Source organism: Stylophora pistillata, chromosome 6 (assembly GCF_964205215.1).
Source record: "Stylophora pistillata chromosome 6, jaStyPist1.2, whole genome shotgun sequence".
NCBI lineage: Eukaryota > Metazoa > Cnidaria > Anthozoa > Scleractinia > Pocilloporidae > Stylophora > Stylophora pistillata.
Window position 1 is genome coordinate 24,524,573 of NC_142524.1, and position 15,746 is coordinate 24,540,318.

The 15,746-nt window shown below is 38.2% G+C and overlaps 2 protein-coding genes across 3 annotated transcripts; both read left to right on the plus strand.

The window, feature by feature from the left end:
- Positions 1 to 1,793: 1,793 nt before the first annotated feature.
- Positions 1,794 to 7,448, plus strand: LOC148728946 (putative skeletal organic matrix protein 5). 2 transcript variants are annotated; one of them, XM_088725392.1, is made up of 5 exons: positions 1,794 to 1,811; positions 4,198 to 4,298; positions 5,418 to 5,604; positions 6,505 to 6,702; positions 7,122 to 7,448. In XM_088725392.1, exons 1-5 carry the CDS (start codon positions 1,794 to 1,796, stop codon positions 7,443 to 7,445), a joined length of 828 nt encoding a protein of 275 aa, XP_088581518.1. In that variant the 3' UTR covers positions 7,446 to 7,448. The 2 variants fall into 2 exon arrangements, 1 of the variants encoding a protein (XP_088581518.1); XR_015988732.1 differs by lacking the exons at positions 1,794 to 1,811; positions 5,418 to 5,604; positions 6,505 to 6,702; positions 7,122 to 7,448 and adding an exon at positions 2,468 to 3,707 and having other exon boundaries at positions 4,198 to 4,597.
- A 2,204-nt stretch (positions 7,449 to 9,652) lies between these two features.
- Positions 9,653 to 15,457, plus strand: LOC148728947 (lactadherin-like). The gene is made up of 7 exons (XM_088725524.1): positions 9,653 to 10,452; positions 11,145 to 11,470; positions 11,998 to 12,139; positions 12,454 to 12,779; positions 13,128 to 13,269; positions 13,952 to 14,208; positions 15,223 to 15,457. The coding sequence occupies exons 1-7, from the start codon at positions 10,368 to 10,370 to the stop codon at positions 15,412 to 15,414; spliced, it is 1,470 nt and encodes a 489-aa protein (XP_088581650.1). The 5' UTR covers positions 9,653 to 10,367; the 3' UTR covers positions 15,415 to 15,457.
- Positions 15,458 to 15,746: the final 289 nt, after the last annotated feature.

Sequence of the window (15,746 nt, forward strand, 5' to 3'; positions counted from 1 at the left end):
GCAAAGGCAAGCAGCCGAACCAGAGCCTTAAGAAGAAAGAAGTACAACTAAAGTGGAACACAGAGTAATTTTTTTGCATGTATATCTTTAAAAATTAATCCCATTAGCTATCTCTCGCAATTTGCTACACATAATTTGGTAACTTTTCAAAGACTACAAATTGGATTAGCTCTACGTTGCGGGTAATTTGGTTAGCCTTTGAAATAGTGACTTATTCTGTTTTATCCTAAATTGCAGTCGGAATTATGTGTTTCCAATATAAATGACAAGCACTTAATATCAACGTTTCAGTGAACGTAATTAGTCACCACTTGATGCATTTAATGTTCAGACAATGTTTCTTTGATGTTAATAATTAACAACTTAAAGATACTGCGAAATCATGTTATTCAGGGTTGAATTAGGGCTTTCCAAGTTGAGTAGTGAGTTTCCATTGGAGTTTGTCTTAAAAACAGGTGGTGAGTATTGGTCACAACATGATTCATGAAAGAAACCCTAACGGCTTTAATGATACAGAACGGCCAAACTTCGAAAAATGTGGTTGAAACTTAACCTAAATTTAGTAGTTTCAAAACTACGATACTTAGCCGTTACAAATAAGAAACCCTACTTGAAGGTCTATTTTGAAAGAATGACGCCAAAGGCTGCAAATAATTAAAATCAGAAGTTCAGGATTTTATCTCCCAGAGTTAGGTTTCACGTTTCAAACGCAATAGCAAAACTTGAGATTTAAAAAATCGAGACAATCTGAAAGTTAATTTGATTTTTAAATCTAGCTCGAGATTTTTGAAATACAAACTGCTGAAGAAAGTCGTGTTACGATGACCCATTAAACGGTTTAGTTGACATGGTTATCATCTTATGCTTTTTTAAGATTTACTTGTGGTTTGAATTATTTCCATTGTTGACGCAAGGATACTAGTGGAGATACTCTTGAGATTTAAACGTTAAAAAAAAACAAAAAAAAACGGTAGAATGTTTCGTTTAAAAAAAAAAAACACGAGGCAACAATAATTTCAAAATTTGCTCTCAGGTCAAGTAGCTGATAATGTCATTTTTCGTAGATACAAACTGACTCTATTATGATTTGATGAACAGGTTCTCGTCGTCTGTCAACTGGTTCCTGTAGTTGATTGCTTGCTGTGCAATCAGATAATTGCTTAATTTCTCTGCATCCTTGTTGAAAATGAAGTACTATCTTGAGTTAGCTCTCACTATATCTTTTATCTTTTGGAGAAGTTATCTCTTCAGTCTACTTTATTATTGCTTCACAAGGTAAGTAACCTAGCCTAACTTCTGCAAAGTTTACCCGGCTTCCTTTTCAATATCAATCTTGGTCATTTCATTTACCCTCGACTGAGCTTCTGAGAGATTATTTATAGAGAATCTTACCCTCGAAAACTTCAAGTAAATCCAAACGAAGATGTTAATTAATTAACCCTGTCCTTATCAGTGCCGGTTTTTCTAAACCTTAAATATCTATTGGTAAAGATATGGAGAAACCAGGTGGCGAAGTATAACCAAGCACATCAAGTTTGAACCCACCTATCAAAACACTTTTACATCCGTTTCCGTTCAGTTTAAGGGAATGATCATGAGAGTGAATAGCGTAGAATTATTTGAAGATAGGTCGTATTTTTCTTGGTCACGTTGGAATGCTCACTCGTGAGGTTGGTTACTGGCTATTAGTTTTGAAAATTTTGATGATAGTAAATTCATATTGGGACACAGAATAAAACCAAAGGCTGTAAAATTTTGATTGTTTTGGTTAAAAAAGAAAAAAAACATGGTGAATGTATGAGACTGCTAGTGTCAATTATCTTGGAGTCTTTTCGATGTTTTCAATGCTTTATGGAAAATCTCTAGCCATGTATTATTAATTTTAGTATTGTAAGATCACCGCATATTTTGATGGAGACCACAATTTTATCCCTGTGTTGTTGCTGTCACGTGTCACCCGTAATTATGTTGATTTATACCCGGTTGTCGTGAGATCCTGAAAATGGGTTTGTTGAGTACTGTGGGTGCCCGCGCAAACCAGGACCATAAAATAAAACATGTTGTGTTAAACTTATATGTCCCGGACAACGTTACACCGCATTCTTGAAGAAAGTAGGTGACTGAAAACTGTAAAATGTAACTGGTGTCGTAAAAAATTACCAACAGTACATTTCATATACAATGAATATATGAAGTTCATATATTTTGAACTGCGGTATTAAATACGTATGATGCACGATCCTTCGCAGTAGATAGCGCTATTTATGCAATAGCGAAAATCAGACCTGAAAAAAATCAGGCCTGTACGGGATTCGAACCACTGACCTCTGCGATACTAGTGCAGCGCTCTACCCATTGAGCTAACAAGCCAACTGGGAGCAGGCTGTTAAGTTGATTCGTAATAAACCCGTGATGATAAATCAGATACAATGAATACATGAAGTTCATATATTTTGAAATGCGGTATTAAATACGTATGATGCACGATCCTTCGCAGTAGATAGCGCTATTCATGCAATAGCGAAAATCAGACCTTAACGGACCTTAACGAAAATCAGACCTTAATCAGAAAAAAAAGAAAATCAGACCTTAATCAGACCTTAACGAAAATCAACTTAACGGCCTGCTCCCAGTTGGCTTGTTAGCTCAATTGGTAAGGCGCTGCACTAGTATCGCAGAGGTCAGTGGTTCGAATCCCGTACAGGCCTGATTTTTTTTCAGGTCTGATTTTCGCTATTGCATAAATAGCGCTATCTTCTGCGAAGGATCGTGCATCATACGTAGTACATTTCATACAAAGCAGCAGTTATAGTTGAATACTTCCCACCAAGAGTAATTTTTTTTTTTTTTTTTAATAAAAAGGAGCTCTTTTTGCCAAGAAAAAAAAATAACACGGGTGACAAATGCAGAGATCTGATTGGAGATCTCCTAAGGTCGTGATATCCTGTTACAATGCTGTCTGTAACCATGCATAGCGTTGATACTTTTTAACGAATCATGATCATAAATTTCCTTGTCGTAAGAAACTAAGGCAGGGCCGTAACTAGCATGAGGCAAGACGAGGCAATTGCTTCGTCTTAATTTTGGCCTTTTTTTAATTTTTTTTCTTAAAGATTGACTTTTCTGAAGAAAAATGCCACAGAAAATCCTTAAAAAAGCATTTCTAAACCTCTAGATTTCAAAGTTTTCTTGGGGGCATGCCCCCAGACCCCTCTAGCGGCTCGTGCCTTCGGCGCTCGAAACTCGCCTCGTCTTGTCCTGAAATCTGGCTACAGCCTTGTAAGGATAACGTTTCGGGGATTTTTTTGGTTAAAGATTTATCATCATTATCATTGTTATTAATATCATAGTTGTTAATTATAGATATCATTATTACTATCACGCTGACTCTTACAGCTACTTTTAACATCACCTTGAATTTACATTAGTTGTTGCTCACTTCCTTGCAGATTCCTGCCGATCTCTCAAATTCACTCCATCCATAGATGGCCGCGCCCATGTGGGTCATGTGACTAAAAACATCAATTTGCCTGTGGGCATGCATCGTTCCTGTAGAGGACAGTGCATAATTAATAATAATTGTGTATCATTTAACATCGGTCGATCAATAAACGATCAAGTGTTATGTCAGTTCAGCGATTCTGATCACGTTGGACATCCCGGAGCACCTGAAACCACGAGATGGCTTTACCTACACTGGTATTGAGGTAAGATTACCGCAAAAAACTTACATCTTTGTTATTCTACGGGTTTTCTGATGAGAGAGCTGAAAAAGAAAAGCACTTGTCGAGAATTAAGAGAGGCAAAAGTAAATATTAGAATAAAATGCAGAGTTTAAATAAAAATTCAAAAGCGGCGAGATTTTCCGCTTTAGAGAAGAGCTTAGTGGTTTGGTGAAGCTGACAAATTTACCTACAGAGCTTTTCATGTCCGAACGCCAGCCGTGTCGATACTTTTCAACTCCGTGAACAGAAATTATAATGAGCTTCAGGAGAAAATTCTCGGTTCAAGATCGGGGAATCATATCGTTTAGGTATCGGGAAACCCCTCTGTCTAGAGTGATTTAAAACCGAGTTAATTGGGCCTGAACGGGGCACTTGAAATGATTCATGAAGTCTTTCGGGTAGAGAGACAGTGGCTCGGCATTTTCAAAGAGGCCAGGACAAATAATCATTAAAATGTGTTTTTGCTTATCAGAACCCATGTTCCAGTAACCCTTGCTTGTTTAATGGGACATGCCTGAGTGGACTAACGCACAAAAGATACATTTGTGTGTGTCAAGCCGGTTACTGGGGAGAATATATATATATATAAATTTCGTAAGAGGTATTCATTTTGTGAAAGGACCTTCCTGAAAAATGTTCTAGTAAAATATTATAGGTAATTTACAATTCTGATTATAATGTTGTGGGTTTACGACGGTTTTATCTTTGATTCAGCAAATTGGAGATGTCTAAGGGTTCATTTAATTACAACCTGAGGCTGCAAAATTTTCTCTAGATCTTGCCTCAGTATTTCTTCTCCGTGGTTTTCAATCTCAGTCACAAACAAAAACTTTGATACTAAGTTATTTACACCCAGCTCTTCTGAAAATAAACGAAAAGTTTATTTCTCTCCGTAGCTTTTCGGAGTTACAAAGAATTTTACGATCAGAATCAGTAAGTATGCTTGAGTTTGTTGGACACTTTATACACACATTGATGACTCTGAAAAACTTATCCAGATCTTGCACAGAATCATGACATGTACGAGCACAAGGATGAATCATGTGGTTTAATTTCATGCATTTTCACTTCAATTCAGTTTACTACCATTTTAAATCTTGGCTCGTCAGATACGCATTGTTAATTACCATAGTTTGCGACTGAGTAAAAAGTAAATGTTTAAGAACTTGTGTTCTAGAGAATAATACCTACCTCGTAAAAGAAACAGCAACAACAACAGCAAAAAAACAACAGCAAAACAACTACAGCAAAACAACAAAAGCAAAACAACAACGGCAAAACAACAACGGCAAAACAACAACGGCAAAACAACAACGGCAAAACAACAACTGCAAAACAACAACGGCAAAACAACAACAATAGCAACAAAAATGAAACAAAAAGCAAACAAATTTGATATCTGGAAGGGATTCTGAGAGAAGGATCCCCTTCGTTCGAGTCACTGGTACGGGATCATGCCACTTTCAGGAATTAAAGCCCTAAGCTTAAGTACTATTTAAGATTGTCGTTTAATTTTTTCCCCAAATGAGCCCTGTCGTGTAGCTGATTTGCTACTTACCCTGAATACGTGATGTATGCTGAACTGTACCTAAACGGTGCCAGCGACCTCAATATCAAAAGAATCCCAGGATCCCCCCTGCATATGTATGATACAATGTCCGTTACAGAAAAAACCTCATTTAAAGAAATCACAAAAACGTCAGTTTCAACTAAAGCTCCTTCATGTGTGGATGTATTTTCTTCCAGAGCCAATGGAAACAAAGCTTACCCACTGAGCGTAGGATCGAAAGTTCTTCCTGTAAACTGTCACATGACCGACGACCTCGGAACATATGGAGGTGGCGGATGGACGCTGGTCATGAAGATTGACGGTAACAAGGTATCGAACAGTTGTGTGCGCAAGAGAGTCCATCCACTCTCTGTAGCCATAATTCAGTTTTCGACCGAACTGATAATATTTCCTAATTAGCAGGCTCACTTAGCAAAATCCACTCATAAAGTGGTAGAATGAAGATGTTTGATAACATATATAACATATTTGTAAGAATGTTGTGCGAGCCAACGCTCTCAGTGAATGATACGATTTTATGTGACCAGCAGATCTAGAGGGCACGCGCAATCGACAATTTACTAAGGGGTCAAAAGAATTAAACTGACCATTTAAAACATATACACACGTTCAAAACTATTACAAACGGATGCTTTTTTGTAAATTTACACCTTTTACCAGTTTTTTTTTTTTAAAACCCTGATTTGAAACCTTGAATTTTCTTTTCATACCAACTAATTCCAGGCCATTATCAAAAGACCAAAACCTTCTGATTCAAACGGAGAGTATGACATGGGCACTGAAAGCCAGCTTGTATTGGAAAAGTTGGCAGCTACATTTGAAAAGGAGCAATTTTTAAGTCAGAACAGTCTTTTATTATTATGATCATTCCCGTGTGCTTTTTTTAAATGCCTCTCACAAACCGAGTTTAAGATTCTCACTGATGGTAGGTTACGGATGGAGCGCTGGAAAAAAAAAAAAAAGTTTCGTAGCCTGCAGAAAGGACCTGAAACCGAGGTTTCCTAGATGTTTACTTTATCTTTGGGTTCAAACAGACAGGAAAGACTTCAATTCAAACAAACTTTTGAATTAAGGTACCCGTACAATGAAATAAAGCCCGCTAAATTGACCAATTAGAGCGCACGGACTAACTGAGAGATATAATAAGATATAATTACAACTCACTCAAGTAAAGCGTGTGATTCTCAAAATTATTCAATTCCTTACCAGACCGCCTTTGATTACTACTCACACTATTGGACTGATAAAAACGAGAGCAACATTCCTGGAGGAGAGACTGGGTTTGACGCACAAGAGACCAAATTACCTACCTTCTGGAACTCATCCTTCTCCAAGATCTGCCTCGGTATGAAGATCGATCAACAGCTCAGGTTCATTGTGATAAACAAGCAGGCCAGTTCTCTTCACTCATTGATTGCTACAATGAATACATGAAGTTCATATATTTTGAACTGCGGTATTAAATACGTATGATGCTCGATCCTTCGCAGTAGATAGATATTCTTTACAGGTCTGATTTTCGCTATTGCATAAATAGCGCTATCTACTGCGAAGGATCGAGCATCATACGTATTTAATACCGCAGTTCAAAATATATGAACTTCATATATTCATATATTCATCGTATCTGATTTATCATCACGGGTTTATTACGAATCAACTTAACGGTCTGCTCCCAGTTGGCTTATTAGCTCAATTGGTAGAGCGCTGCACTAGTATCGCAGAGCTCAGTGGTTCGAATCCGGTACAGGCCTGATTTTTTTCAGGTCTGATTTTCGCTATTGCATATATAGCGCTATCTACTGCGAAGGATTGAGCATCATACGTCATTGATTGCTGATGGCCAATACCGCAACACCTCGCTGGGTCGTGACAAATGGAAGTCACTGATTGGTCCACAAGTATCTCTGCAGTATCACTGTAATAAGGAAGGATTCAATGCTGTGGATGGCTCTAGCTTCAATGCTAAAGCAAGAATTGGTATAGTCGCCAACAATGAAGAGAACTGCCTCACATGCGATTCCAGGATCGGATTTGGTACTCACGGTTTCCCGAATGATGGTATCAAGTGTGGAAATGCTGCCTTACCAGAGTCAGCAGATAATGGCGAAGTAAACATCACAGCAATGGGCTATATACTAGTTCACTGAAAAGTGCACAGATGCTTTCGAGCCTTTCATTACGAAAAGATTAGCATTTTAGTAGGGAAACACTTCTTTATTTTAAGTGCAGCATTGCCACATGACCCATTTGATAAACAACTGACATCAGCGTTGTAAATAAATATTTCGTTTGTATCGACTTTCTCACAGCACTTAGATTCGCCCACGATCTAATTCAATAATATTTGTTTCATAATTTTATCTCGTCGTAGCGTTGTTATCACAATGACTTTGCTATTGTTGCTACTTCCAGTTTCTTGAGGGCAGTGGGAGGGGGGGGGGGGGGAGAAATTGATGGCTCATGAGGTGGATTCTCGGAAACCCAGGTTGGGAGAATACACAGCCCCTAAAGCTTGTGTTTATGCCAGGATCCGACAGGGGTTTCGGTTTCGCACCGTTCAGGCAACAGGATATCAGTCAGTTTAGGAAAGGGAATGACCTTTATTACAAATGATGTGCTTCTGTTATTGAGATACCGGATTGAAATTGCAATCGGAAGGATTTTCATACAATAACAAAAGCGCAAATGTAGTTATGTGGAAAGACAAGGAGTACAAGTATATCTGGAGCGTGTGAAATAAAAGATAAAAAGGTCACCATTCTTCGCTTGCCGAACGTCAGACGAAAGAATATGGAACAATCGTGTCCAGTGTAAGAACAGGCCCCTTATCGGCATTATTTTTTAAATTGAATTAATCGGCCATCTTCCCCTGCATTGATCAATGGCATGTGTTAGTAACAGCCTTCTTCGAAGCCGGGACGGCGTCGACAAAATCCGGATCATCACGGATCGTAAAAAAGTTTGAAAAAAAAAAAAAAGATATCAAAATATGCTAAGGATACGGTAGACCTTTGAGGACTTATTTTTTCGAATTTTTGTTTCACGTCGAACTAAGCATTGTTGTTTTAACTATAGTTTCGAAGAAAAATTTAGGGATTTGTATTTTTGTGTGTATTTTTATTTGCGATATTTAGACAGGCCAGCCCAGTTCAGCTTGAAGCTGGTTTAAGTGGGGGCCTGTACATCCCACCCATCTCACCTCTACCTACCCATCCCACCCCAGGGGAGGACATCCAACACACAGTAATCTCGTGCGTAGAAAATTAACGTCTCCTACCCCCAACCCTGCAGGAGAAGGGACCTCAATTTATTCGTCCCTATCCGAGAAGACTATAATATCTATCCATTTCTTGATGTTATAGAAAGGTAGCAAATTCTTCTAATTATTTTAAGACCTTGGGTTTTGGTCCGGCCGGGGCTCGAACCCGCGACCTCCCGCACTAGGTAAAATTATATAACGTGCGCAATTTCAATTATTTACAAAAACGTATTTTCGCACTGAATTCTTTTGCCCGCCAAAGTTTGAGTAGGCAATTATAACATGTTAACATAAATGACTCCCGTAGGGTCTCATGTGTAAACCATCCTCTGATTTCAGTCGCGTAAAAATCGCTAGGTGCCATGGTCGATTATTTAAGATTTTGAGAACGGCCATCAACCAGAAAACGCAAAAAAAAAGAAGACTTCGTGTCGTAGGCACTTTAAGCAGTCAAAGCATTACTCGCCACAAGACGCTTTTTTAGGTTAATAATTAACAAGGTGTTGTCAGGGTTGATCTGAGGTTAATGATTTCAAATTGCAGTTCACTCTAAAAAAAGGCGGTGATTATAGAGCTCGAGAAAAGCATGATTCGTAAAAAAAAAAATCGTTTGCAATTGGTAATTTTGCCAAAATTTTAAAAATTTGGTTCGTCCTGGTAATTTCCTAGTCATCACAGAAAAAACTATACCTCTCCATCTCTGGTCTGTTTTGAAAAAATAAAGGGGAAATACTGAAAATATCAAACTAGAAGTCTAGATATTTGATTACTGAAAGAAAGGATCGCATCTGGAACGTAATAGTAATACTTGAATTTCAAAAGTCAAGAAAAACATTTGGAGTTTGATTCCAAACGTTACTTTGAAATTTGTGGATCACAAGCTAAAGAAGGGAGTCGGGTATCCACAACATGGTATATTTAATTGTCGATTTAACATTTTATTATTATTATTATTATTATTATTATTATTATTATTATCATTTTTAATCTCTCATACTCTAAATAGTCTCCATTATCGATGAAGGTATACCCGCTGAGACACTATTACAATGCAAATATTTAAAAAGAAAAACGAAAACCTTGGTTTGGTGCCTTTATTGCAACTGAGATTCACAACATGGGCGAGAAAGAACTCGGGAAAATACGGTAATCGAAATCATAAAAAATAGGGAGAATAGTTCAAGAAAAATAAGGTTTTAATTTGAAACATGAAATCAGTCAACAGAACACTGCAGATGTTGTAAAGACTAAGATGTTTTACCGTGATTACTTGGAACACAAAGAGAAAGTCAAAATCTAAATTTGCAGCTATCTGACAGACAAAGCACGTAAAGCTGAAACTCAGCAGTTTGAAGTGTTATAATAGTTTTTAGACGCTACTGAGTTTAAAAGTTCTCATATTAAATAATTTCTGTACTTTTGTATGCTTGCCGGAGTAAAATTTTGAGGGCTCGTTGATTGAGAATTTTAGGGTTTCATCACGTCACGGCTTCATTGCTTCGCTCTTATCGTGCGATCATTTCGTTTGTCGTGGGCAGATGTTTTGCCAAACTCATAATAGTTAGGTACTTCAAACGGAGGAATGTAAAATAGAAACGAAAACAACATTAGAAAGAAGATATTTTTCCGAAGGTTACCATCAGGTCAGGCATAGAGTCAGGTAAATGGAAGTGTAATTCTCCGGCAAAGCAAACTGACTTTATTGTGATTTGATGAACAGGTTTTCACAGTCTGTCAACTTTCTGTGGCTGATTAATTGCACTGCAATCAACGAATTGATTAATTTTTAATTTCTTCAACCTTGCTGAAAATGAAATGCCATTTTGAGCTGGCTCGCACATTATGGCTTTTCTTCTGGGGAAGCTATCTTTTCCACTGTACCATTGCTTCACAAGGTAAGTGGCCTAAAGTAAGTTTTATCAGCCAAATTTACGTTAATTATCAATCTTGCTCACTTTTTAAACTCTCGAACTTCTGTGAGGATGAGAATCTTTCCCTTGAAGATTTGAAGTAAATTTGAAAGAAGATCGTGATTTAGCAACGCTTTTCTGAACCTCAGACAATCATTGGTAAAGATAGATAAAAGCAGATGGTGAAGTTTGTTCACCCAACTCATCAAGCTCTTATAGTTAAAGGGGGCGGGGGGAAGGAGTCAGGTTGACGGTTAACGGTTAAAAATAAGCTTTTTTAATGGTTGACGATTAAACTTCAGGTCATTTGACGGTTGATGGTTAATTTTTTTGGAATGTCGTTTACAAAACGAACAAACGCCCGCATTTGGCTGTAATTTTTCACAATTATGGGCTTGTAAAGAACTGTTAATTTATAACACTTTGTATTAATAAATGACTAACGTTTTATGACACCTGTACTGTTTCCACATCGGAAGTCAGTTCTGTCGCCAGCCAGTTTTACTCGCGACTACTAGAAGTTAACGGACTAACTTAAATGTATTTCTGTGATATGTCAAAACTTTTATTTATAAACAACAGAACTTGACCCCAATCAAGGCAATCGTCTTGACATTTGATGGCTTCCAAGAGAAATTTTTTTTTTGCTCACTTTTACCAAATGGATAAACTTTTAGAATGTAAATACCCCCTTGGCTTGGAAAACGGTGCAATATCTGACAGTCAAATTAGCGCCTCTTCTCAATGGGACAGCGGTCATAGCCCCGCAAGAGGCAGACTACATCTTCGTGATGAAGAGAAAGCTGGAGCCTGGTCGGCGAGGGCTAATGATGGCAACCAGTGGCTGCAGATTGATCTGGGAGGTCAGGAGACAAAGGTTACCCGCGTTGGAACGCAGGGTAGAAATGATAATAATCAGCGAGTTACAAAGTACAAACTGCAGTATGGCAATGACGAAGAAAGCTTGCAATATTTTAAGGAAGAGGGACAAAGTGCTGATAAGGTAAGGTAGCAAATTTTCAGCGGAATGTACTCAGAATTAGATGGATTTAAAATGCGTTCACATACAAAGAGTGGTAAGTGGGCCACAGAAACATTTGGTTTTGATACCTTCAACAAGATCAGAATGAAAGCGCAGAGGAACTGAATGTACCCGACAGAGTAAAGAAAGTTGTCAGAAGAGAGGGTGTTAATTCCTTTCATTAGCCATTTACCTCCCAGAAGTGATAACTTTGTAACTTCTCCTTTAATATCCATACATTATCTATCACACAATTGATGAGAATACTCAAACTCATCAGGTAGAACTTCAATTTTGTCGTGATCTAACACCAAACTCTCATTACCGTTTTTTAAGAGGAAATGTATAGCAGCAACTGGGGAGAATCAGCACTCAGATCTTGGGAATTAAAGTGTTGATCAAAACTGGCTGGAAGGTCTAAAGTGCCACTTCTTAAATTTTTACCACTATTAGTAATTAAAATATTTCCAAGGGCTGATTGATTAATAATTCATAATATCTCTTAATAGGAATTTAGTGGAAACACGGACAGCGACACCGTTGTGGTGCACGTGTTAAGCCCACCAATAACTGCGCGCTACATTCGTTTCCGACCTGTAGTTTGGAATAAACATATTTCAATGAGAGTAGAGCTGTACGGCTGTCACGGAGGTAAACGAAAACTGCTCTTTTTTATTAATCTGCCCAAACACCACTTAGCCTGCCCCAGGCCCTGAGCCAGAGGAGGCAAGTGAAGAACTGGGAACAACAAATCGCGCTTGTGGTCGTCTGGGATACGGCTGCCTATTTTTTTTTCTGACAACATCTTCTATTTTTGCGCACCCGCCTTCTCTTTTGATTCAGCTTACCGAAAGCCTGGCAGAAGTAGCGCATCAGTTTGAAAGCAGGATTGGTGGAAAATTACTTGTTAAGTTTGTAAGAAATGTAAATGCGTTCTTACATTTTGTTGACAGTCGAAAATTTAGAGTGTAAAGACCCCCTTGGAATGGAAAACGGTGTAATATCAGACGATCAAATCAGCGCATCTTCACAATGGGACATTCCTAATGGAGCAGATCGGGCCAGATTACATCTTGTACGAGTGCAAAAGGGTGGAGCCTGGGCAGCAGCGAGTAATAATGCCAATCAGTGGCTTCAGATTTACCTGGGAAGTCAGGTGACCAAAGTAACACGAGTTGCTACGCAAGGAAGATATGATCACGTTCAGAGAGTGACAAAGTACAAACTGCAATATGGTAATGATGGAAAGAGTTGGCAATATTTCAGGGAACACGGACATAGTGCTGATAAGGTAGACTGGTAAATTCTTTACTGATGCTCTCAAAATGCTCCTCTCGCAATGATGAACACCATTTGTAGGTAATTGGTGTAATTATCTGTATAATTTGTCTCACTAATATTAATTGCAGGACGTCTTCCTTGAATATCGTACAAGTGCATATACACATTTTGGATCAGAATAATAGCCCTTAGGGCGTGGACGGGTTCAGTGTGTCTTATGAAGCATCATAGTCTAACGTCTTCTGTTATTATATGATGAATCCACCACTGAAAAAACGCATGACCACCTGCAATATATTTGTTTCATATAGAAAAATAATGCCAATATTCCTGATTCTAACGTATGTTAATTTGTTAGGAGTTTACTGGAAACACGGACTCTGACACCGTCGTGTTGCACGCATTAAATCCACCTATCAAAGCACACTACATCCGTTTCCTTCCAGTTTCTTGGAATAGGCATGTTGCGATGAGAGTGGAACTATACGGCTGTCAATATGGTAACGTAGACCTTTTTAAATACCGTAGATTAGGATCCATGTTTCGTTATCTATTTTTCTGGGTCACAGCGAAGAGCTTATTTGTGGGTTGTAAATATTTGGATGGAACTAAATTTCGCCTGTAAATTTTGAATGCTTGGCTTAAAAAAAGTGATGGAACCGATGAAGGGAACAGCTTTCCTGATTACAATATCTTGGAATCTTTTCAATATTTTGATATTTAATGAAATATTTAATCTCCTATTATCCATTTAATGTTTTAATTAACGCTCTAGCGTTGGAGGCGCAGTTAAATCGTGTGTTGTTGCTGTCCGTGCCACCTTCCTTGAATAGAAAAAGTGACTAAAGGGTTTAAGATGTGGAAGAAGTCGTACAACAGAACAATTACAACATTTTGCAAAAAGTAGGAGTCACAGTTGTACAACTTGCCACAAAGGCTCTCTCTTTCCTTTTGTAATATACTAAAAAGCAAGAGAAATTGCCAAGTGCAAAAACCTCCTAAGCTCAAAACTCCTCAGTACTGCAATATCGTTTACGACCAGTACGTTTACTTTAAGTTTCTCACAAGATCAGTAACTGAGGACAGCGTTTTAAGGTTTAAATCAACTTCACTTCGTTTAATATATCAATTTAAATTTTTTTTTTACCCTTACCAATGCTTTTAATCTCCTTTCTTTTTTAGATTCCTGCCGATCTCTGAAATTCACCTCATCAATAGATGGTCGCGCCCTCGTGGGTCACGTGATTAAAAACATTACTTTGCACGTGGGCATGCGTCGTTCCTGTAGAGGACAGTGTATAATTGATAATAGCTGTGTATCACTTAACATCGGTCCTTCAATAAATGATCAAGTATTATGTCAGTTGAGCGATTCTGATCACGTTGGACATCCTGAAGATCTGAAACCACGGATCGGATTTACGTACACTGGCACTGAGGTAATATTTCCAAAGAATTATGTATACTTCTATGTCATTCTTTGAATTTTCTGAAGACAGAGTTGAAAAAGAGTACTTGGGAAGAACTTTTGTAGGATCAAGAAGAGAGACAAGAGCATGCAAAATTAAACAGCGACGAAGTTTCCAATCTGGGGTACAAAGCTAGCGGTATGGTGAAGCTTATAAATTTACCCTCAGAGCTATCCATCGATCTCCCAACGCCAGCTAAGTCAATATTTTGCGGCGAAGTAGCTCAAATGTTGTTGCTCAATCGAAAAAATGTAGCAGCTTTAGTCCTGGCACTTAGGTAATAAGCCTAGACGCCTTTTATTTCCTCTAGATCTGTCAATCTGAACATATTACCCCAGTCCTTATCAATCTGCACTGGCTCCCTATGGAACAGCGTGTTATTTTCAAGTTGCTTCTCTACACCTATAAAGCACTTCATGATCTGGCGCCATACTACTTGGCAAATCTGTTAAATTGCTATACACCTGTCCGCTCCCTCCGTTCCTCAAGGTCCATAAATCTGTCTGTCCCATCTAGAACCTCTACTTATGGCGACAGATCGTTTGCGTGAGCATCCCCCATGCTTTGGAACAGACTACCTGATATTATAAGATATTCCGAAACCTTAGATTCCTTTAAAACCAGGCTCAAGACTTACCTTTTTAAAATCGCTTTTAACTTATAGTCAACTTTTATCTTATTTTGTAATTACTTTAAATCTTATGTAAAAGCATTGAGACTTATGTATAATGCGTTTTTAAGAACAGTATTATTATTATTATTATAATTATTGCATGGATGATCATCAGGATATCGAGTTTTAATCGTTTTGGTAGCAAGATCCAGATTTATTCATAAACAACGTAACAAGGGTCGATTTTAGAAGAAGGCTCAAGTACGTGCTTCAACTAATCAATGAAGATGTCTAGGTGGAGGGGTTTTCCAGTTTTGGTTTTATAAAGAGGTTAAGACAATTTATCCTCCACCTTTTCTTGTACTTATCAGAACCCGTGTTCTAACAATCCTTGCTTGTCTAATGGGACGTGTCTGAGTGGATTTACGTATAAAAAGTACCGGTGTGTGTGTCAAGCCGGCTACTGGGGAGAAAACTGCGAAAAAGGTGAGTCGTACTTCGCATATTGCGCTAAAGTCAGTTTTGTTCCGTATATGCAGTACTATTCTAAAAGACAATTGTAACTCAGTCAAGTAAAAGATGTGACTTCCGGAATCATCAATTCTTTACTAGGCCACCTTTGATTATGACTTAAAGTTTTGGACTGATAAAAATGAGGACAACTTTCTGGAGCGCATCCTTCTCCAAGATCTGTCCTAGTATGAAGATCAACCGTCAGCTCAGGCTCATTATGATCAACAAGCAGGCCACTCTCTTTACACACTGATTGGTAATGGCAATACCGTTCTGCCTCTCTGGGTTGTGACACGTGGAAGTCGCTGATTTGTTCACCAGGATCTTTGCAGGAATACTGTGGTAAGGAAAGATTCAGCGCTGTGTGTCTTTATAGCGAAAA

What these genes read in the sequence shown, in the direction of transcription:
- LOC148728946 (XM_088725392.1), top strand. An exon ending in CAAGCCGGTTACTGGGGAGA is followed by an intron (nt 4,299 to 5,417) that starts ATATATATATAT and finishes TAAAGAAATCAC; the next exon opens with AAAAACGTCAGTTTCAACTA. An exon ending in AGCAGGCCAGTTCTCTTCAC is followed by an intron (nt 6,703 to 7,121) that starts TCATTGATTGCT and finishes GAGCATCATACG; the next exon opens with TCATTGATTGCTGATGGCCA.
- LOC148728947 (XM_088725524.1), top strand. Translation starts at nt 10,368, where the DNA reads ATGAAATGCCATTTTGAGCTGGCTCGCACATTATGGCTTTTCTTCTGG. An exon ending in ACGGACATAGTGCTGATAAG is followed by an intron (nt 12,780 to 13,127) that starts GTAGACTGGTAA and finishes TTAATTTGTTAG; the next exon opens with GAGTTTACTGGAAACACGGA. An exon ending in ACTATACGGCTGTCAATATG is followed by an intron (nt 13,270 to 13,951) that starts GTAACGTAGACC and finishes TTTCTTTTTTAG; the next exon opens with ATTCCTGCCGATCTCTGAAA.